This window comes from Tamandua tetradactyla, chromosome 3 (assembly GCF_023851605.1).
Source record: "Tamandua tetradactyla isolate mTamTet1 chromosome 3, mTamTet1.pri, whole genome shotgun sequence".
In the NCBI taxonomy this organism is placed as follows: Eukaryota; Metazoa; Chordata; class Mammalia; order Pilosa; family Myrmecophagidae; genus Tamandua; species Tamandua tetradactyla.
The window spans coordinates 29,248,394-29,270,975 of NC_135329.1; the positions used below are offsets into that span (position 1 = coordinate 29,248,394).

Genomic DNA, 22,582 nt, shown 5'->3' on the forward strand with positions numbered 1-22,582 from the left:
CCAACCTGTTTGGCTTCATTCTTATCTATAAATATCAGGTTATATTTATAAAACAGCCTCTCAAAATCCAGAAATAATAATCACCACTCTGGACTTAATGTGTCTGCTCTAAAAGCTTACAGTCAAGGCCCCTGTTTTCTTATAAGCACTTTCTAAAGGTGACCATACCATTTTTTTTTTTCTGTTTTGTTTTTTTGTTGTTTCTGGCTTATTTTGTCTCACCAACTGTCCTACATGTTCATTCATATCATTGCATACCTCATTGTTCCTTTTTGTAGCAGTACAACCTTCGTTCATAAGTATACACCATTGTTCGCCAGTCTGCTTCTCCGTTAGTACATCCTTCAGCCACCTGCATTCATTGGGCATCATGTAGAGGGCCCAAAGTCCACAGTCCATCAGCATTCTCAATTTTAAATAATTTCACTGTTCCCAAGAGACAAAAAACCAATAAACACACGTTCCCCAAATAGGAAATCTAAACTTCCTCTTAACTCTTGTCCCTAACCCCATTATTTACCTCTGTTGTTGCTGTGGTAGTGCTGATGGTTTCCTTTTGAACATAGCTCATAGCATGTGATAGCAGTTTTCCCCCTGTACCCTGGACTTAAAAACTCTTTATACATGAATTTTATCTTTGAAGTAATCCTTATGAGAATTCATTCATATTTCTAGTGTGAGTCAGTGGGACACGGAGGTCTGTACAACCGCTTTCATTCTTGTTCATCTTCAATATGGTAATATTACTTGTAGACCCACTAGAGATTCACTTTCACTCCTATCTATTCCCTTACATTAGAGTTCAACCTCATTAGCTTCTAGCTTCTATGTACCTCTAAGTCCCCTACCTTCTATATTATGAGCCTCTGGTTATACCTTTATATCATAAAGGTCATAAAAGTGGAATCATACAGTATCTATCCTTTTGTGTCTGACTAGCTTCGCTCAGCGTTATGTCCTCAAGGCTCATCCATTTTGTCATGTGCTTCAGGACATCATTTTGCCTTACTGCTGCATAATATTCCATCGTGTGTATATACCACATTTTGTTGATCCACTTGTCTTTTGATGGACATTTGGTTTATTTCCATCTTTTGGTGATTGTGAATGATGCTGCTATGAACATCAGTGTGCAGATGTCTGTTTGTATTGTTGTTTTCAGCTTTTCTGGTTATCCACCAAGTAGTACTATTGCTGGGTCATAGGGCAACTCAATATTTAGTTTCTTAAGGAACCGCCGAACAGTCTTCCATAGTGGCTGTGCCATTGTACATTCCCACCATTAGTGTATAGGTGTCCCAGTTCCTCTGCATCGTCTCCAACATTTATCATTTCCTGTTTGTTTAGTAGCAGCCATTCTTATAGGTGTGAGTTGGTAACTCATTGTAGTCGTCTTGATCTGCATTTCCCTTATGGCCAATGAAAATGAAAATCTCTTCATGTGCTTTTGAGCCATTTACTCTTCAGAAAAATGCCTATTCATATCTTCAGCCACCAAAATCAGGAATATAACACTGTTACATTACTATCATCTGATCCTCAGACCTTATTCAAGTTTTATCAGTTGCTTCAGAAATGTCCTACAAGACCCAGTTTAATATCACATTGCATTTAGTTATCATGTCTCTTTACTTTCCATCAGACTGGACACTTCCCCAGTCTTTCCTTGACTTCTTTACTTTGCCCCTTTTGAAGATTTCAGGCCAGTTATTTTGTAATATGCCCCTCAGTTTGGGTTAATCAGATGTTTCCTCAGAATTGATTTAGGTTATGCGTCTTTGGCAGGAACATCACAGAAGTCATACTGTGTTCTCAGTTTATCCTGTCAGGTGGTGTATGTTTCATGACTGATGTTCATTCTGACTAAGGTAATATCGACCAGGTTCCTCCCCTGTAAAGTATTCTTTTCTGTCATTAATACATATTGTGTAAAGTCCTTTGAAACTATGTAAATATCCTATTTATCATACTTCCAATTTGTTCATTCATTTCTATCAGTATAGATTCATAGCTTCCTATTTTATTTGGTAGCTTATAATCTGTTACTATCATTATTTATTTTGATGCACAAATTGTCCTAGGTTTGACCAGTGGAGTCTTTTCCAGCTGGCTTTTGTGTCTATTTGAAATGTCCCCATCATTCTTTGACCAGTTCTTAGTTTTCTGGCACAAGAAAATGTTTCAGGGGCTGCGTCTTTGTACTTTCTTTGCTCCAGTCCTAGAATTAGTAGTTTCTCTATGAAGCCCTGGTTCTTTTTAGTGAAGATGGCATATAGAGACCAAGATCTGAGTACTAGTTAAACTCATTGCTATTTTGGTGTTGCTGCACCCAGATTGTCTCAGTGGACCAAGCTATGGAATGTATGTATATATTACATACACGCACATATAAATAAATTTTCATCCTTGTTTGTGTATCAGTCTATATATATCGGAAAGTATGAATTCACAGCAGTATCTCCAATTTCATCTAACCTGTATAGTTCATTATAGTATATTTCCTTTCCATATTTATAATTTCCATCTCTGAACAGTGAGAAACCTGGCTTGCATTAGCCTTAATGTGTATCCTTATTGACCAAACCCCCCTTTTATATAACCAATCTGCCATCTCCACCATCACCTCAGTTGGATACTCTTCAACTGGATACCGTCCTCACCCCACTTGGTCTCTAAAAGACTCCTCTGAGACTATTTTGTTAACAGACCTTGTGAAGTCCAGCTTCTAATAATATTAATAGTCTTTGTTTTAAATATTGAGTCTAATATTTCTGTGAAGTATTTGATTTACAATGATTAGATTGTTTATAATTTTATAGAATTATATAAAGTAATTTTTTTCTAGGCTGTTTTGTATAGCAATATATCACAGAGATTAATAATCATTTTGGCTTTAAAAATTATTATTTTGCTCTTAATTTATTATGAAATATAAGACAGATCAGTGTATACAAAACAATTGTACTCTCCAGCTTAAGAAATAGAGCATTATTAATACTTACAGTCCCTGTGTCCCTCTTGACATTTCTTCCCCTCTTCTGAGAGAGAACCACTTTCTAGAATTTTGTATTAATTATTCCATAATAGCTTTATTATTAATCTTTCTTTTATAGATTGCTGTTGTGGCTGTCATGTGCAAGCCCCACAGATGTCCACACATCAGTTTTACAGGAAATATATGTGTGTAAGTATGATGATTTTGCTAAGGTATGATATGTGTATGTCTGTGTATATATGTATGTTTATATTCTAATTGAACTAGTAAGTCTCCTAAAATTCTTGGTCAGTGCAAGCTGGTAATATTTTAAACTTAGATCTAAAAAATTCATAATTAGTTCTTTTAAACAAGCAGCCATTGATATGGTATTTCAGTGCTTTAAAAATGAAGCATAAGGTGGGCCACATTGGCTCAGCAGGCAGAGTTCTCGCCTGCCGTGCTGGAGACCTGGATTCAATTCCTGGTGCCTGCCCATGCAAAAAAGATAAAATAAAATAAAATAAAAATGAAACATAAATATTTTAATTTGTTGTAATATAAGATAAGAAATACATATGTTGTGAAACTCAAAACAGTAGACATTGTGTTAACTTGAAAAATGAAACACGGAAATATGCATACCTAAATTCCAGGTGTCAGACATTTAAAATTAATGGGTCAGAAAAGTACCAAAATAAAAAGCTATCCTTATAAATAACCTTTAGACTTCTTAAACTTAGATATCTGGAAAAATTAGGAAAATATACATGATTCTAGGCAGGAAGGTTAAAAGGGGGAAAGATTTTCTTGAGTATAGTTACTAAAGGAACGCTGTGAGTATCAGGTCAAATGGAGGAAAACTTAAAATCTATTATTGCCCCTTAAAAACTTAAGCCTCTAAAAAATAGTGACCATTTTGTTTTGAAAATGAATGTAATAGTGTTCCTTTATACATTTTCTTGTTATAATAGTATCCCTTTATATATTTATCTTATTTACTTGTTAGTGAAAAATACATTATTTGCAGATACTGCAGAAGCAGACTCTTCTGTTAGGATTTGCAAATGAAACTTCTGAGTTCAGGATTTTATGGTGACCATAGATACTTGGATAGACTGTTGAACTAGGTTTTGTACCTGACTTCTTAATTCTTTTGTTGTGTTGGCACAGATACTGCCCTGGTGGACCTGATTCAGATTTTGAATATTCAACTCAGTCTTATACTGGATATGAGGTAAAGTAATTTGAAATTGTCCGGATGAAATATTACATCATACTTTACCTATATGGCTATCCCATCCATATCACAATTTGCTCCACCATGGTTTCGATATATTGCCGGTCAGCATAAGAAATTAAATGGGAATTTGGGGGAGTGTTACAGAAGCTGCAGATGACATGGAAAGACCAGCAGACAACCCAGAAAGGCTAAAAAGGCATTCTGATAGGCTCTGGCATCATATGAGAAAAGGCTAGGTCCTTATATGATTCTCTGTTCTAGTTTGCCTGCTGCCTGAGTACGATATACCAGAGCTGGAACAGCTTTTACAAAAAGGGAATTTAATAAGTTACAGGTTTACAAAGGCATCCAGGGAAAGAAAGATACCTTAATTCAAGAAAGGCCGATGAGTTTAGAACAGCTCTGTCAGCTGGGAAGTCACGTGGCTGGCAACTTGTCCCTTGCTACTGGACTCCATTGCTTTCAGCCTTTGTTCCTGTGGGGGTGCCTCACTTTGCTTCTCTGAGGTTGGCTTTCATCTCTTGGCTTCCTTCACTTGGCTCTCTCCAGGTTCTGACTTACTTAACATCTCATGGAAAGGCACACGACAACATCTCCTGGGCTCCAAGCATCTCCACACATCCGTGTCTCTGCTCTCTCTTTTGGCTCTGGAAGTTTCTGTGATTTCTGACTCTCTCCAAAATGTTTCCTCTTTTTTTTTTTTTTTTGCATGGGTGGGCTCCGTGTGTTTCTTCTTTTAAAGGATTCCAGTAAACTAATCAAGACCCACCTACAGTGGGTAGGATTACATCTCTATCTAATTAAAAGGTTATACCCACAGCTGGGCATACCACATCTCCGTGGAGATAATCTAATCAAAAGAAACAGCTGCCACACAAGACTGAATCAGGCTTTTCTGGGATATATAATGCTTTCAAACTGGCACATTCCCTAAAGGAAAATGAAGGTAAAGAGTCCATCTCTCTGGATTTTCAGGCTAGCAAAGGCTGGTTTGAAAAATTAAAAAAAAGATTTATACAATATAAAAGTAATGGGAAAGGCAGCTAGGCAGTTACCTGAAGCCCTGAAAAAAAATTTTTACATGAATTTTCCAAATCACATTTGCAGGAGTTAGTGTCCCTAACTCCTGCAATATGGAAGGGATGACTGTAGTGTGGTTTTACAAGTACTTTTGTAAATTTTGTATTTTTAATTTTTTTCTGGTTACAAAAGTTGTTCTTTCACCAAATATTCACTGAGTGTCTACTAGCACCGTACCTTGTTCTAGTCCCTGGAGAAATACTTACAGAGCAGTTATTAATATATGCCAAACACTGTTCTAAGTGTTTTATAACTTCAAACCTCACAGCGACCCTTTGAAGATAGGCATGGGTCATAATCTCAGTTTTACAGATGAGGAAACTGAGACATAGAAGACTTAAACGACTGGCCCAAGACACACACACTAGTAAGTGACAGAGCTGAGTTTTGAACTCTGTCTTCTTGCAGTGCTCCTCAACATTACATTGCACTGCCTCTTTTGCAGTGAACAAAGCTGACAAGGTCCTTGGTGGTGTGGCATACATTCTATAGTGGAAGATGGACAATAAAGAAACAAACAGGAAAAATATTGGATTCTAATAAAAGCTAAACAGAATTAGAATAAGATGATAGATGATGGTGTTAAGGAAGGGATTCTTTTAGAAGTGGATATCTAAGCTAATACCTGAATAATAAGAAAAGTCCGTCTTAAGAACATCAGAGAAGAGTATTTGTAGCAGAGAGAATATCTAGAACAAAGCCCCCAAGATAGGAATGCACCGTGGAATGTTTCAGAGCATAGAGGGTAAATGAAAGCATGAAGTTGGAGAGACAGATTAGGTGGGGGGTTGTAAGCCAGGGAAGAGAATTTGGGTTTTATCATAGATGCCATGAGACACCATTAAAGTTTAAAGTAGTGGAATGTTATAATGTAATTTAGGTGTCTAAAAGATCATTTTGATGGCATGTAGTGAAAGGATTAGAGTGGGGGCATGAGAGATCAGAAGCCAGCAAGCCTTATGACTTTTTTCTTCATATATGGCTTTTCAGTTTTTCCTGTTTTCCATCCTTTGAAATGTAAAAAAATACCAAGGAATGATTCAGTGAAAAGGCACCTTCTCTCCTGTCTCTTAACAATTTTTTTCTGTTCCCTGCAGGCAATCAGTGTTATCTATTTCCTGCTGTATATCCTTCAAAGCTATTGTAGATATACAAATAGGTACATATTTTTGGCCTATTTTTTTTACACGTTAGGTAGCTTATTAAGACTGTTTTGTACCTTGCCTTTTTCATTTGACAATAATCTTATGGGTCATTTTATATTACCACATTATTTCATGGCTTTAGAATATTTAGGCTGTATGATAGCATAAAGGCTTTTTGTTAAGCCATTAAAAACTGTGCTGTATTTAATAACCTTCTTTAAAAATTATGTTACCACATACCTTTTGAATCTGTATATACATCTGTGTCTGTAAGTGTACCTGGGGATTCAATAAGTATTTATACAAAAGATAGTATAATCTAAAAATATGCCCAACTGTTGAGATTCTTACGAAAATTGGGAGTGTAGACTAGCAGATAATAGTTCGCACATTGTTCTTTTTTTTTTTTTTAACTTTTTTTGTTGTATGATATAACATATATACAAAGCACAGAAAGAAAAAAGCAATTATTTTCAAAGCACACTTCAACAAATACACTTCAAATCTGTTAAGAACAAATCCTAGAGTTTGTCACAGACTACCATTCCATCATCTCAGATTTTTCCTTCTAGCTGCTAAAAACAATGAAGGGTAGAAGGAATATTAATATATTGATTCAGCAGCCATACTTATTTGTTAAATCCCATTTTCTCCTTCTCCTTTAATCCTTCTCCCAATCTATAGGGATTGTTAGGGAATACCTGTTCTGACTTTTTCATATTGAGAAAAGATGTCCACAGTGAAGGATAGGGGGATGTAATTAATCGGTAATCCTGGAGAGGCTGGTCACTCTGAGTTTCAGGGTTTATCTGACCTAGGAATCTTCTGGGAATTACGTGTTCCTGGAAGGCAGACCTAGTGCATGAAACCTCTGTAGTCTCAGTTTGAGCCCTAGGTGTTCTTAAGAGTCAACAAGAGGAATGTCAATTGGGATTTAGCAAACCATGGCAATTAGTACCATCTATCTGAAGCTTGCTTAAGAGCAGCCTCCAGTATAGCCTCTTGACTCTACTTGATCTTTTCTTTGCCACTGATGCCTTATTTTATTATACTTCTTTTTCCTCTCTTGGTCAGGAAGGCATTGTCAATCCCACAGTGCCAGGGCCAGACTCATCCCCAGGAGTCATGCCCCATGTGATCAGGGAGACTTTCACCCCTGAATGCCTTGTACCACGCAGGGGAGAGGGCAACAATTTTCCTTGCAGAGCTGGGCTGAGAGAGAGAGAGAGGCTACCTCTGAACAGCATAGAGGCTTCCTGGAAGCAACTCTAAGGCCTTGTTATAGGTAGTCTTAGCTTCTTCCCTACAGAAATAAGTTTCATAGAAGCATGCCTTAAAATCCAAGGCTTGGCCTATTTTCCTGGGAGTCCCCAATGGTCAGATGGGTACCCAGCGTTTCCCAAATGAGAGAATCTAATAATTCCATATATATAGAATAACCTTAAAATTTGGAAGAATTTGAGGAGGTCCAGTGTTAGTTCTTTTTGGAATGTTGATAAAATTCCCCTGTGATGCCACCTGGTCCTAGTCTTTTCTTTGTGAGAAGATTTTTGATGATTGATTCTCTTTACTTGTAATTGGTTTGTTGAGATCTTCTAATTCTTTTCGAATCAGTATAGATAATTCGTGTGTTCTAGTAATTTGTCCATTTCACCTATGTTTTCTAGTTTGTTGGCATATAGTTGTTTATAATATTCTCTTAGCATTTTTAGAAGTTTTTCATGAGCTGTGGGCCCCCTTCTGATTTCTGATTTTGTTTATTTGCATCCTCTTTCTTTTTTCCTTTGTTAGTCTAGCTAGGAGTCCATCAATTTTAGTGATTTTTCTCGAAGAACCAACTTTTGGTTTTGCTGATCCTTTCTATTGCTTTATTGTTCTCCAGTTTGTTTATTTATTATTTAATCTTTATTATTTCTTTTCTTCCATTTGCTTTGGGGCTAGTTTGCAGTTCTTTCTCTAAATTCTCCAGGTGAGCTGTTAAATCCTCAAGTTTTACTCGTTCTTGTTTTTTTTTTTTTAGCTGTAAACAGTGAACTTTATTAAAGGGTTAGTATATGCTAGAGAAATTAGCACGGACGTGTTCAAGAGAGAGACATGCCCTGAGTCTTGTGAATTTAGCTTGTTTTATACGAAGGTTTTGTTAAGTGATTTTCCATTTTGACCTTTGAATACCAGGTGTCTTCTTTTGTTTTAGAAAGAGATAACTGTTGATATTTGTGGAGCTCTGTCATGTACTAAAGGTTTGTTTAGGGCACATAGTTTAACAATATTTATGTCCACAGGCTTTCTGTTATTAACTAAGAGTTTGTTTGGGTCCATGATTTCATAAGCTTTATGGCTTAGAGAAGTTTCGGGTCTTTCGGGGAATTATTCTTTTAGGGGCTTTTGCAGTTATGCATTAACTCCTTTGGAACTGGCTAGGAAGCCAAGGACCACAGCCTCTATGCCCTGTTCTATTCACCTCCTCTGTGCAGAACAACTAAGTCATAAGACCAAGGCTCTGTGGTATAGCTGGATCTTGCACACATCCCCATGTGTTACTGGACAAAGGTGGTAGATTCTTAACTGTGTACTTAAATGACCAATTCCCAGTCAGATCTCTGGACTTGAAACTGGAAACGGTTTTTCTTTTTGAAACTTCTTATGGTGCCAAAGGGTGTAGACTGCTGGCCGAACAGAGAAATCCCAGTTAAGAAGTCTCTAGACTAAAGAACATCTAGCAGCCTCAGAAGGCTCCGTTTCCATGTTTACTTGTTTACCAGGGCCCCAGCACCTCAGACAGATGCCTTCCTTGATTCTTAGGAACTTTTTCTTCCCATCTTGGTCACTATCTGTTACCAGACAAAGGCAGTGGATTCTTGCCCATGCACTCAAATGACCAATTCCTGAGACACTAGCTTTCAAAGAGAGAAAAAATTTATTACTAGGTGTATAACAAGAGATCAGATGGCCTATCTGTCCAAAAATCTGTCTCCTCAAGTTTAGGGGGTTCAAGATTTTTATGGATTCTTTAAAGGAGGATGAAGTCATTACAATATCAAAAACTCAAATCTAAGCAGAAAGAAAGACAGTTATTTCGAAAGTGCAAGCCGGGGTTCTGGGAAAATGGTGGAATAGGATAGGTCGAGTTCATCCCTGTTCAAGGAACAGCTAGAGAAGGGATGGGAAGGCGATTCCAGGGTGTAAGTGACCTGGGAGGGTCTTTTGCATCACATAGGGAGGCCCTGGTTGCAAAAGCCAAAGAACTGAGACGCAGAGAACCAAAGACTGTCCATCTAGAGTCCACACAGCCTAATGCGCCCCTTTCCAGATGGAGACCCAGAGTCCTCAGGAATGCACAGATGGAGAGACAGGGACTAGAAAGTAAGCCAAGCCATGTTCCTTGAATATGCTACCCTCATGCGTGCCGCCTCTGCCCTGGGATCCGCGGCTCCCCCCACACCCCACGCGCCTGAACCCTGTCACCTGCCCACCCCACCATGCTCCAAGTGCCCCTACCCCAACCCTCCCATCCATGCATCCCTGCCCCACACTCCCACCCCAAGTGTGCACACACCTGCCCCCTCATTCTTGTTTTTTAATGTAGGCATTTAGTGCAATAAATTTCCCTCTCAGTACTGCTTTTCTGCATCTGATAAGTTTTAATATGTTGTATTCTCATTATCATTCGTCTCCAGATATTTACCGATTTCTCTAGCATTTTTTCTTTGACTCACTGATTATTTAAGAGGTTATTGTTTAATCTCCATATATTTGTGAAAACTCCTTTTCGTTGGTGATTATTAATTTCCAGCTTTATCCCATGGTGATCACAGAAAATGCTTTGGATAATTTCAATCTTATTAAATTTATAAAGGCTCAATTTGTGCCCCAGCACATATGATCTATTCTGGAGAACATTCCCTGTGTGCTAGAGAAGAATGTATATCCTGGTATTTGGGGTTGTAATGATATATATATGTCTGTTAGTTCTAGTTCATTTGTCCCATTGTTTAGGTTCTCTCTTTCCTTGTTGATCCTTTATCTAGTTGTTCTGTCTATAGCGGAGTGTGGTGTATTGAAGTCTCCCGCTATTACTGTTGAAATATCTATTGCTCCCTTTAGTTTTGCCAGTGTTTGCCTCATGTACTTTGGAGCCCCTTGATCGGGAGCATACTCATTTATGATTGTTATTTCCTCTTGGTGAATTGTCCGCTTTATTAATATGTAGTGGCCTTCTTTGTCTTTTATGATGTTTTTACATTTAAAGTCTGTTTTGTCTGATACTAGTATAGCTACTCCTGTTTTGTTTTTTGTTTTTTTTTTTTTTTTTTTTTTTGGTTACAGCTTGTATTGAAGATCTTTTTCCATTCTTTCACTTTCAATTTAATTGTATCCTTGAATCTAAGATGTATCTCTTATAAACAGCATATAGATGGATTATGTTTTGTAATACATCCTGCTAGTCTGTGTCTTTTAATTGGTGAGTTTAGTCCATTGACATTCAAATAATTACTGTAAAGCAGTTCTTGACTCTACCATCTTATCCTTTAGTTTTTATTTATCAGATCTATATATTCTTTTCCTTCTCTCTCTTTTTATCCCTTAAATTACCAGTACTCGTATTTTTCAATTCTGTTGCCTCCTCCAGATCTACCTCTCCTTTTTTGTTTGTTTTTTTCTGACAGGACTCCCTTTAGTATTTCTTATAGGGCAGGTCTCGTGTTGACTAATTCTCTCAATATTTGTTTATTTTTGAAGATTTTAATATATTCCTCAATTTTTAAGGATGACTTGGCTGGATAAGGAATTTTTGGCTAAAAGCCTTGCTTGTTCAGGGTTTTAAATATATTATACCACTGCCTTCTTGCTTCCAGGGTGCCTGTTGAGTAGTCTGAAATCAGTCTTATGTGTTTTCTCTTATATGTAATGGATTGCTTTTCTTGTGCTGCTTTCAGGACTTTCTGTTTCTCTTCAACATTTGACAGTTTGATTAGTATGTGTCTTGGAGTAGGCCCATTCAGATTTATTCTGTTTGGAGTTCATTGGACCTCTTTTATTTGTGCATTTATGTCTTTTATAAGGATTGGGACGTTTTCTCCAATTATATCTTCAACTAACTTTCCCAGCCCTTTATTTACTCTTCTCTTCTGCTTCTGGGACACCAATTATTCTTACATTTGTGTGCCTCTTGTTGTTTGTCATTTCCCTAAGATCCAGTTGGCATATTTTTCCATCTTTCTTGTCCTTTTCTGCGTTCTAGTTCAATTGCTCTGTTGTCTAGCTCACTTGTTCTTCCTTCTGCTTCCAATCTGCTATCGTATGTCTCTTGTGTATTTCTGATTTGGTCTACTTTATCTTTCATTTCTGTGAATCTGCCATTTTTCTACTTAATCTTCAGAATTCTTTATGTTCTTCTAGTTCCTGAAATCCTTTATCTCTTTGTAAATACCCTTGAGTAGTTCTTCCATATTCTTTGTCCCCTCTGGAATTTTGATTTAGTTGTTTAGCTGGGCCATTTCTGCTTGGATCCTCACATGCTTTGATTTTCTCTTGTATTTGGGGTATTTAATTACCTTAGTATGGTTATCTTGCAAGTTGGTTTCCTTCAGTCATCTAAACTTTTGATTTACCTGGTTTTGTGTTGAGTATTTCCTTTTGCACTTAGTTTGCCAGTTATTCTCTGCCAAATCAAGGTCCAGATCTCATGTAGAGAATGCAGTTCATCTTGTGAGTCTTTTAGAAGCTAGGCCTGGATGCATGGGTATTTCAGTGGTAAAATGGCCACCCACCATATGTGAGACCTAGGCTCAACTCTAGCCTGTGCACCCCCAAAAAAAAGATTGTAAGAGTAAAGTAAGAATATTATGAAAAACAATAAGAACCATAATAAAACACACCTCAACAGCAGTAGGTCCCAAAGTCAGAAGGAGACGCTCCAAGATATGTTGGGAGTGAACTCACACTGGTGCCCATCAAAGGGAGAGAAAATTTAAGAAAAAATAAATAAATAAAATGCAATAATAAGATATATTAAATTAGAAATAAAAAAGAATTTAAAAATGAAATGTTTATGTATAAAAGTAATGAAAAAGCAGTTATACTACTAATAAAAAATATTAAAAATGTATTTTAAAAAGGAGGGCAGAGGAAAATGGGAAATAATCTTGGTGGATAGGGAATTAGCCTTCCTGCATTTACCCCTTGTGCCCAGCAGGTGGTGATCCTGAGGCACCTCCTCGCCTCAGACTCCCAGTTCCCTGACTGCAGCAGCTGGTCTGCACTTATGGCTTCTCGCCAGCAGGTGGCGCTCCCGAGATTCCTTTTCCTTCACTCCCGACCCTTCCGGCCCACCCCGATTCAAAGAATGTGCGTTAGGCAGAGGGGCTGCTCCCTGGCCAGTCAACCATCCCAGCCTTCAGGACTGGGGAGCCGGCCAACGAGCGCCAGGGGATCAGCTGACCTGTAGAGCCTGGCAGACGCCCTGGGGATCAGCTGACCTATAGGATCAGCTGACCTGTAGAGCCTGGCAACCAGCGGGTCTGCCAGACACTGTGTCTGACTGACGCTTCCCAGCAGCGGCTCCCCACGCCTGGAAGTTCTGCCCAACCCCACCCCTACCCTACACCCCTACTCTCACACTGCCACCCCTGCAGTGGATGATCGGGTCTGCGTCCGGGCTCTCCACAGGTGCGGTTAGCTACGGACCCTTGCAGGGAGGTCTCCCCAGTCAGCAGCTAGGGCAGACTGGAGCGAAGGGACGTTCAGTTCCCTCGCATCGCACCTTCCCTCACCCCGCAGCTCACCTTGGGTAGGGATCCTGGTCACCCAACCCATCCTCCTCTTTCCATCCTTAATTCCCCATCCCTCCTCCCCAAAATTCCCTAGAGACCGTGTTTGATTAGCCACACCCAGGGACCAGAGTCCTAATCATTTTCTCTTGGTCCCCTGTCTTCTTCCACGGTGCAGGAGTGAACTCAGGCCATTCTGTTCCACCATCTTCTTGGAAGTCTCTCCGCACATTATTCTTAAACTTGACAAGAATGTGAAAGAAAGAAGGGGGCAGAAGCCAAATTTTTGGTATTCAAAACCATAGAGAATTTTATTTTAAAGAAGACCATTTTACACCTACTTTCAATTTTTAATTCACCTATAGGCATAATAGGATGTTTTTCTCTTTTTCTTAGCCAACCTCCATGCGAGCTATCCGTGCCAGATATGATCCTTATCTACAGACAAGACACCGAATAGAACAGGTAAATTTCTTTAAAGTATTTTTAAATTAGATTTTTATATTTAGTAAGAAGGTATTGCTGATTAATTTGAGTTGAACCTGAGATAAGAGCTAAAAGAGTGTTCCCCTTTGGAAATTTTTAATTTGCAGTTTTGCACTGCTAGCAAGGTTTAAAACAGCTTTCTTCAGAGAGTATAGTATTTTCTTTAAAAATTCTGTATTCTCCAAATTTCTTTCAGTTTGTGGAAAGTCATTTATGGTATGGAATTCATGAAATACAGCTGTGTGAAAGTTCTTAGACAATAGGTATATGGATTGAGTTTTAATTTCCATTGGCCAGGTGAAAAAGTATTGTAACTAGTTTGCCAGGAATGGGGATGGAAAACTGAGTACAGTGAGGGACAAGGAACGTTTTTGGATTGAAGTACAAGGAACATTTTGGGGTTGTAGAAATGTTCTAATGATTGGTGGTAGTGGCTGTATAACTCTATACATTTATCAGAATTCATCAAATTATACTCTTAAAGTTAATGGATTTTATTGTATGTAATTATACCTTAAATAACTGATTTAAAAAAGTAGTGTGTAAATGTTCTTGCTCTGTTCAAGGAATCAGAACATTAGTACAGATTTTCTTACAGTTCTATTTTTTTTAATGTAAGTACAGTCTAGTTGTTACAGTAGCATGTAGTAAGGCAAACACAAACTCTAAAATAAAGATACCTACCATAGTCGATATGGATTTGTTTAACTTTTATTATGAATGAATACCATCCAGTTGTAATTTTCACTTCCCTTTCACCTAAGCGTATGTGGAACAGTGAGGACCCCTACTTCCCCACAGAGAGGAACCTGCGTAGTGTGCAAACATGTGTTCTCATCTTACCATACTGTAGCATCAATTTCTTTTTTTATCGTGATATTTAATTCATTTTAAAAGAAAAATTATGTTTCAGTAGAATATGAAAAGTTTAAGTTTACCAGAACAGAGGTTGGATTTTAAAAGATTTAGAAATTGATGTAGAGCAATGATTTTTAACCACAAATAATCAGAATCACTAATTAGAATCAGCAATTATTTTACAACATGTACCAGAGCCTCATCTTTGGAGATTCTGATTAAGTCTCCTTTAGGATGCTGGCAAGATATTTTGGAAAAGTCACCAGTGTGGTTTTGATGTGTACCCTTTGTCAACAATCATGAATGTAGACATATTCTTTACATGTATATAAATTTTTTTGCCATTTTCAGAAACAAATATAAAAAAGAAAGAAAAAAAAAGAGAGATGCTTTTTTGTCTAAATTAGTGTAGATATCCTTTACATAGTATAACGTAGTATATTCCTTCTAGGTCATCATTTAGTGGTCTTCTTGACCCTGTTTTTCTCAAACCTAAATATAATATATGGCAAGAAATTCAAATACCTGTTTTTTCAAAAATACCTAATAGTGGTGAAATGAAAGCTTTGTACCATTCTGTCCCTTAGTAGGGTAAAATGGTTATTTCCTATTTTATGAGTAGTTTTCATTTTCCATTTTTCTCAGAAAACAGGCTTGAGTTGCCACCTCTGCCCTGAATCTTCGCAATCAGTTTACAACTGCCTTCTTGTTTTCTTTATAATCTAGCATTCTTTTTTTTCCCATTTGCATCAAGTTTTATGTTGCATGTACTCATATTTATTGTCCTCAAGACCTACCACAAAGCCTCGCATAAAATATGTATATATAATAAATATTTATTTTATCAAAAATAGTTGCTTATAATTAATAGAGAAGTACCTATTACTTCTTTACTGCTTCTGGTTTATATTGTGTCTTTAAATTTCTGTTTGACTGTAGGTATTGAAATCAAACTTCTTTTTTTTATTACTTTTAATTCTCACTCTCCCTCCTTTGAGTTATTTTTTTTTCTTTCAGACTCTTGAGTCCACTTTTTTCATTCCACAGATTTAGCTAACTATGTTTAATTGCTTCTCATTTTAAAACTACACTGATGAAAACATTGCAAAATAAAATGAGAAATTTCAACATCTTAGATTAGATGACTATCTTTCTCATGCTGATGAATTTATGTCTTTCAGTTAAAACAACTTGGTCACAGTGTGGACAAAGTAGAGTTTATTGTGATGGGTGGAACATTTATGGCCCTTCCAGAAGAATACAGAGATTATTTCATTCGAAATTTGCATGATGCCTTATCAGGACATACTTCCAACAATATTTATGAGGCAGTGAAGTAAGAAACCCTTGCTTTATCATAAATCTTTCCAGATAAATTTTGTACTAACAAAGTGTAATTCAGTATTTTCAATATGTGCCATTCATGTTTTTCTCCTTTTTTAAAATTATGAATTATTTTAAGCATATAGAAAATAATATGTGTCCTTTCTTGGTTCCACCATCCTCTTTCCTCCTTAGAACTAACCATTTTTCTGAGTTTGTTGTTTCTCATTCCCAGGTATGAAAATGTGTGTGTGTGTATGTATATACAAGCAAAATATAGATAACTTCATATATATATTTAGTATTTTTGCATGTTTGAAACTTCGTATACATGATATTTTATAAATACCACTTTGTAACTTAGTTTTTCTGCTTAATACTCTGTTTTTGAGATTTAGCTACATAGCTACATACAGCTGTAATTCATTTTTTTAAACTCGTGTATTCTATTATATACAGTTTCATTGTGTGAGGATATCACAACGATCAAATCTCCTGTCAAGGATGTTTGCAACTTTTTCTACTCTTAAAGAGTGATAAAATGGATGCTCTTGTATATGTCTCCTAGAATGTATATATGAGAGTTACCCTGGGGTCTGTGCTGATGTCGAAGGCTATGACGTCTTTGATTTTACTTGATATATCATTACTTTACTCTCCAAAGTGGTTGTCAGTTTATTCTGTTATAGCAGCGTATGAAAATTCCTTTTGCCCTGTATCTACATTCTAATTTCTTGTAGTTTTGTAGGAAAGGATTGTTTTTATTGAAATAATCCTTTTTTAAAAGAAAATCAGTATGGTCCATTGGTATAGTAGTGTTCTCAAATAAATAATGATTCAGAAAACTGAAGATTTTTTCAGCCTTAGACTGGTCTGAACTGGAGGAATAGTTTGCTTGAACTAGTTGTGTTTTCAACCCGCATAAGAGAAGAAGTGGAAAAACTCTTCATCTGAAACGTTTGATTACTACAAAATCAACAAAACAAGTAGCTATTATTTAGTAATACTCTTTCTTCTCTTGGCCTGACTGACTCCTCTTTATTCCTGCTTATGAATGGGATCATTTACTCATTTTGAATTCTAATTGATAGAACAGAAGGAAATTACACATTCTTTTGATAACTTATTTCTGTTTTTAGCAGGAAGAATACTAATGTTTCAGATTTAGTTCAATGATTTAAGAAGTTAAAGTCTTTAAATAGTTTTTATTTTCAAAAGTTTTGGGAACACCTACCTGGATGGTTACTTGTACACTATTTCCTCTTTTATTTAACAAATGCGTATTGAGAGAATCCTGCATGTGCTGCTTAAGCACTGGGAACAACATGGTGAACAAGACAGATATTGTCCTTGCCCTCGTGGTGCTTATGTTCTACCAAACAGATGCAAACAGTATGTTTTATGATGGAAGTGAGACAGGCTGCTGTGATAGAGAACAAATGAGGTTATTTTTTAGATGAAGTGGTTATATTTCAGCTGAGACTTGAAGTATAAAAAGGAGTCAGTCAGGCCAACAGAAGAAAAAGTATTCCAAACAGAAAGAATAACAAATTCAGCCCAAGTCATGTGGCTGACACTCATTGCCTCTTTCTGTCCAGGTTTGATGGCTTGCCCACAGTCATTGTAGTCAAGGGAACGCAGGGGCTGTGGGCAGGACTGCTAGCTCCTGCAAGGCACACTGGCAGGCAAAACCAACGGATGACCATCATAGTAAAGGGAGACTCTGTTATTTCTCTACTGGCTTTGTTTATTTTTTAAATAAAAATAATGCATATCATACTGGAAAAAAAAATTACAGAGACAAAGTCAGTTAAATGGGAAAGAGATTGGGGTGTTCTAAGAATAGAGAAAAGGCCAGTGTGACTAGATCCCAGTGAGCAAAGGAAAGAACAGAATAAGATAAGGTAGGAGAGTTAGGCAAGGACTAGATTATATATGCTTTTGTGGATTGTAAATTTTATTTGAATGCAATAGAAAGTAGGTTGAATGACTTTAAGCAAAGGTGTGACATGTTTGGGTTTATAAGTAAAAAAGTTATTTTGGCTGTTGTCTGCTTAATGGGTTAGAATGAGTGCAGGAGTGAAAGTAGGAAACCAGATAGGAGACTGTTAATCTTAGCCAAACTAGGGTGGTGATGGTGATGAAGAAGAGAGGGCCAATTGGAGCTATTTTTTGTTGGTGTAACCGACAGGACTTTGGATTGACCATTAGTGGGGGTTAAGGGAGAGGAAGGACTTGAAAATGATACCCAGGTTTTGGTTGTAGGAAATATTTGAGGGTAGATAATACTGAAATGGGAAAGATGGAGGAAAGAGCAGGTTTGTGAGAGAAAAAGTTTTGTTAAGTTGGAAATGCCTGTGGTACTTTCAACTGAAGATGTCAGGCAGGCTGTAAGTGTACAAGGTAAGTGTGGGAATATAATTTGGGGGGATTATTCGCTCATAAATGGTATTTATAGCCACATAAGTAGAGGAGATATTTTAATGGGAGAGTATCAGATCTCCAAGGTATACTAGGTGAAAAAAGCAAGTTTTAGAGTGATTCTTAGATTATCATCCCATAATTTTTGAGATGATATGTATAATGCATAAATATCTAGAAGAGTATTAGAATGATGATAATCTAATTATATGCATTAGTTAGAGCTGAGGAGGAAAGGGCATGGGATTAAAAGAGGACCTTCACGTTAGCTCTCAGTATAATGTGGTGAGCATTGTGGTATTCTACTCACCTTTTTCTTTCCACTCCTTGTGCTCAAAAGAGTATGAAGCAAGTTACATGGTCCATGTATATTATAAGCATGTTTTTCTGACTCTGAGGTTCTCTGTGTCCAGCCATTTGTCCTAAACATGATCCTATCTATACCTTTTGTATTATATAACAATGTTGTCTTTTGTTTGCTTCAATTTTGTGTAGAGGTGGTATATTGATTGTTCCCTTCAATAGAAAAGGCAGACTTGCTCCAACAAAATCACTCTCTCTTGTAAGTTACCCCTTGAATATCAGAAAGCATTTTATTAGATAGCTGATCCAGCAAAATGATGTGTGTGAACATGAAAGCATCTGGGTTGTATACAAGATAACTAATGTTGAAAAAATGCCTACTATTTAACATTCATCATGTAACCCATGTAAATCTCAATTGCCTGGTGACTCCATATTTGCATACTTTCAAATTCAAAGAAGTTCAGTCTTGCACCAAAATAATGAAAGAGAAATTTAAGTTTTCATTGAAATCTCTCAGAAAGCACTAAATGGGAAGAAATGAAAAACGAATTTAAAATTCTCTTTTACCATCTCATGTACTTTCACCATCTTTCACTTATGGTACCTGCCCTAAAGTGAAAACTCCTTCCCTCCAAGCTCTCTAAAATTTTCCCCAATTCTAATATCTCCTCATTTGTATCTTAATTCTGTGTTATGTGATCACTTTAATCTCTGGTTTCTTTCTTTTACTTGTTCTGTTATTACCCAGTTCTGCCATGAGAAAAGCTGATCCAGCAAGTGAGACTCCTTTGTGCAAGGAGAGAAAATTTGAACTTGCAGGTTGAATCATTTCTTTTGTCCCTGACACAAGTGTAAAGAAAGACGCTGTACTCATTTTGAGATGTAAACATAACTTCAATTTGGGCTTGTATCTTTCTTAATTAGCTTGTGCAATTAAAATGTTCACACCTAATTAATTTGTAAGATGAATTATTTACACACACTAGTCAGTACATATTTACTTTGAATTATCCTCAGCAAAAGGATGTATATTTCTCTTTTTTCACTGTACATCAGGCTCACACATGTACACGCATACACACCATCCTTTTAATGTTTAGTTTTTCAGTTTAATTGAATAGGTCTCTCACTGTAAGTTCCCCATTTTTTGCTTTTTATTTTTTTATTTATTAAAAAAGTTGTGGGTTTATAGAACAATCATGTAAAAAATACAGAATTCCCACTCTTAATCCTCAGAGTAAATTTAAAAAAAAATCATTTATAGGTAACATCTTTTTTTTTGTCAAATATATAAACAAAAAAGCAGTACATTTCCAAGTACAGTTTTTTAGTTATAGAATATATTTTAAAGTTTGGTATGGGTTACAATTCCATGATTTTTCATTTTTTCTTCTAGCTGCTCTAAGACAGTGAAGACCAACAGAAATATCAATGTAATGATTCAGCAGTCATATTCATTTGTTAAGTCTTATCTTCTCAGTTATACCCTTCCTTCTTTTTAAATAACATGCATACATAAAAGCAACAAATTTCAAAGTACATCGCAACAATTAGTTGTGATAGAACAGATTTCAAAGTTTGTTATGGGTTATAGTTCCATATCAGAGTAAGTGTTTGTGTTAAGTATTCAGATTAGCCCTCTTTTACAGATGAGGAAACTTAAGGCACAAAGATATGAAGCACCTTGCCCAAAATCGAGCTGTAGCCCAATTACCTTAGATAAAATGTGACCTGAGGAAAAACAATCTTAATTAGTTCGAAGTCCCAGGTAGCTTAGTGGTCTAATAAGGAGTGAACTTTGCTGTAATTCTAGAAACTGTGTTAGGTATAAAAATGTTTGAGTGTGTGTATGTATGTTTGTGTGTTACATTATCAGAACTTACAAGTATTGGAAGGAGCATGGTCTCCTTATTCTTGTACCCCCTTCCTCTCCATCTTCAGGCTTTTTCTGGCTTCCCTTTTAGATCAGGGAAGGGAAGGGAAAAGTCATGTAGCTAATTGTGAAGTTGTTCAGATAGTTGCATCTCTTAGAGGTTTTTTACTGTGTGATAAGTAGGACTGAATTTTGAGTTGACCTAAGGGAATTTTTCATTATCTTGTAATTAATTAAAGCAGTTCTTGTCATATAGTAGGCATTAAGTATATGTCTAAGTTTTGAATAAATGATTGCTCTGTAGATCAAATATTGATAACTAATGACTTAGATTGGGCTGCTTCTTGGAATGGAACTGGAGATATCTTTTTGTGCTCTCCTTACTCCCTCCCTCTCCTTCCTTTGCTTTCCTTAAGGTCTGAACAATTAAAAGAACAAAGAGACTTTTTCATAAGTTTAAATAATTATCAAGGGTAGCTCCAGAAGCCTGTGTAAAGGGTTAGGCAGCTAGAATATGTGGAAAGCAAGCTACTTTGATTGACTCTAGGGTGTTTCTAGTGAATTCTGTGTCCATGAATCCAGATTATTAGCAACAGCCCTAAAGGGACTTTGGTAGCAGGATGAGATGGTGACTGTTTTTTTGCCATTCAAAACCTTGCTCATTCACAAATATTAGTCATGGTTAGTAAAACGCTGAAGTCTTGCAAACATTAGAGGATTAATGATGTAATCCAACTCATTCTTCTTAATAATACTCAAAATGAAACTGTAGCACCAGTACCTTAGATAAAATGTGATTTAAGGAAAAACAGCTGTTATTAGTTCAAAGTCCCATGACATTGGAATGGCAGCAATACCGTATAGGGTAACTGACAAAAAATTCATTCAACTCTGAATTCCTTAATAGAGGGATCTATCCATACCATTGCATTTTTCTACCTAAACTTATAGTTTATATATTTATATACTCTGTTCTCAGTGTAGCTATTCTAGTATTGAAGTACTTACATATCAAAGTACAATAGAGCTATAAATATTATGGATTGTCGTTATCATCACACACACCCCAACCCCCCCCCCCCCCCCCCCCCCCCCCCACACACACACACAAAGTTTACCACAAAGCTTTTCATAACTTACAGCTTTGGTCCCCTAGGCTGTATAAGGCAAGACAACTCATGTCTGTATAATGAATTTTTAGGAGACAGGTAATTTGACAATTCCATCAAGGTGAAAACTTACAAATTTTTGCTTCTTTTTTCTTAGTAGGAAATTGTAGATTTACTTTTACAGAAATGTTCTAGTACCTAATATTTGAATGTAAGTTGTCTGTTGTGTGGATGAAAATGAGTTTTTTTGGTATTACAACTAGCTAGCTTCAGACTGTGATATGTTTGGTAGAAAAAGCTCTTTGGAGAAGAAAGCCTCTTATGGTAATGGACTAGGCAAAGCCAGCATTATTTTCAACCTGTTCTTGAAATTTACCTCAAGAGGGCAACAAACGCCTACTTTCAGATAAAATTTGTATCTGATTTGAGTATTCATTGCAACAGTTTTCATAAATGGCTCTTAGGAAGTAATAAAAGTACATTCCGGGAGCTATAAAACCATCCATAAATGTTACACTGAACATCCACCCACGCTGCATATTTTGCTCTTTTCTCTTGGTCTACTTTTATGAGATAATCTGAATAAAGCCAATTTGTGGCATCTCATTTGCTTCATTTAGCTAATTTTTTACTACAAACTCCCCATAATACAGTTGCTATTTGTTTGGGGGGAAATTTTGTATTATTTGTAATATAGTAACATCTTTGTGAAGTGAAGATCCGCCCTGAAAAACTATTTTCTTTGAAACTTTTGGATGATATGGAATTGCTATTCCGTATATTATACTGTATGGGGGTCTTTGTGAAATCTGGTTTGGGTTATCTAGTGTAGCTCATCTCTCTTAGATATAAAGTGATGAACTTCATGCATATTTTAATATCAGTTGATAATAGTTGTTTTCACCTGCTAACCACATGAATATAACATTGACTTTCATCAGCTTTAAGGTTAACTTTAAATTAACCTAAAAATTTTAATTTAAATTAAAAATTA

General features: G+C 36.5%; 1 protein-coding gene across 1 annotated transcript in view; it reads left to right on the forward strand.

Moving 5' to 3' along the window:
• Positions 1-22,582, forward strand: part of ELP3 (elongator acetyltransferase complex subunit 3) — a 145,085-nt gene that overhangs the window by 25,180 nt on the left and 97,323 nt on the right. The window contains exons 4-7 of the mRNA XM_077152883.1: positions 3,114-3,184; positions 4,148-4,211; positions 13,609-13,677; positions 15,738-15,892. Coding sequence (XP_077008998.1) covers positions 3,114-3,184; positions 4,148-4,211; positions 13,609-13,677; positions 15,738-15,892 — 359 coding nt within the window. The remainder of the gene's footprint in view (positions 1-3,113; positions 3,185-4,147; positions 4,212-13,608; positions 13,678-15,737; positions 15,893-22,582) is intronic.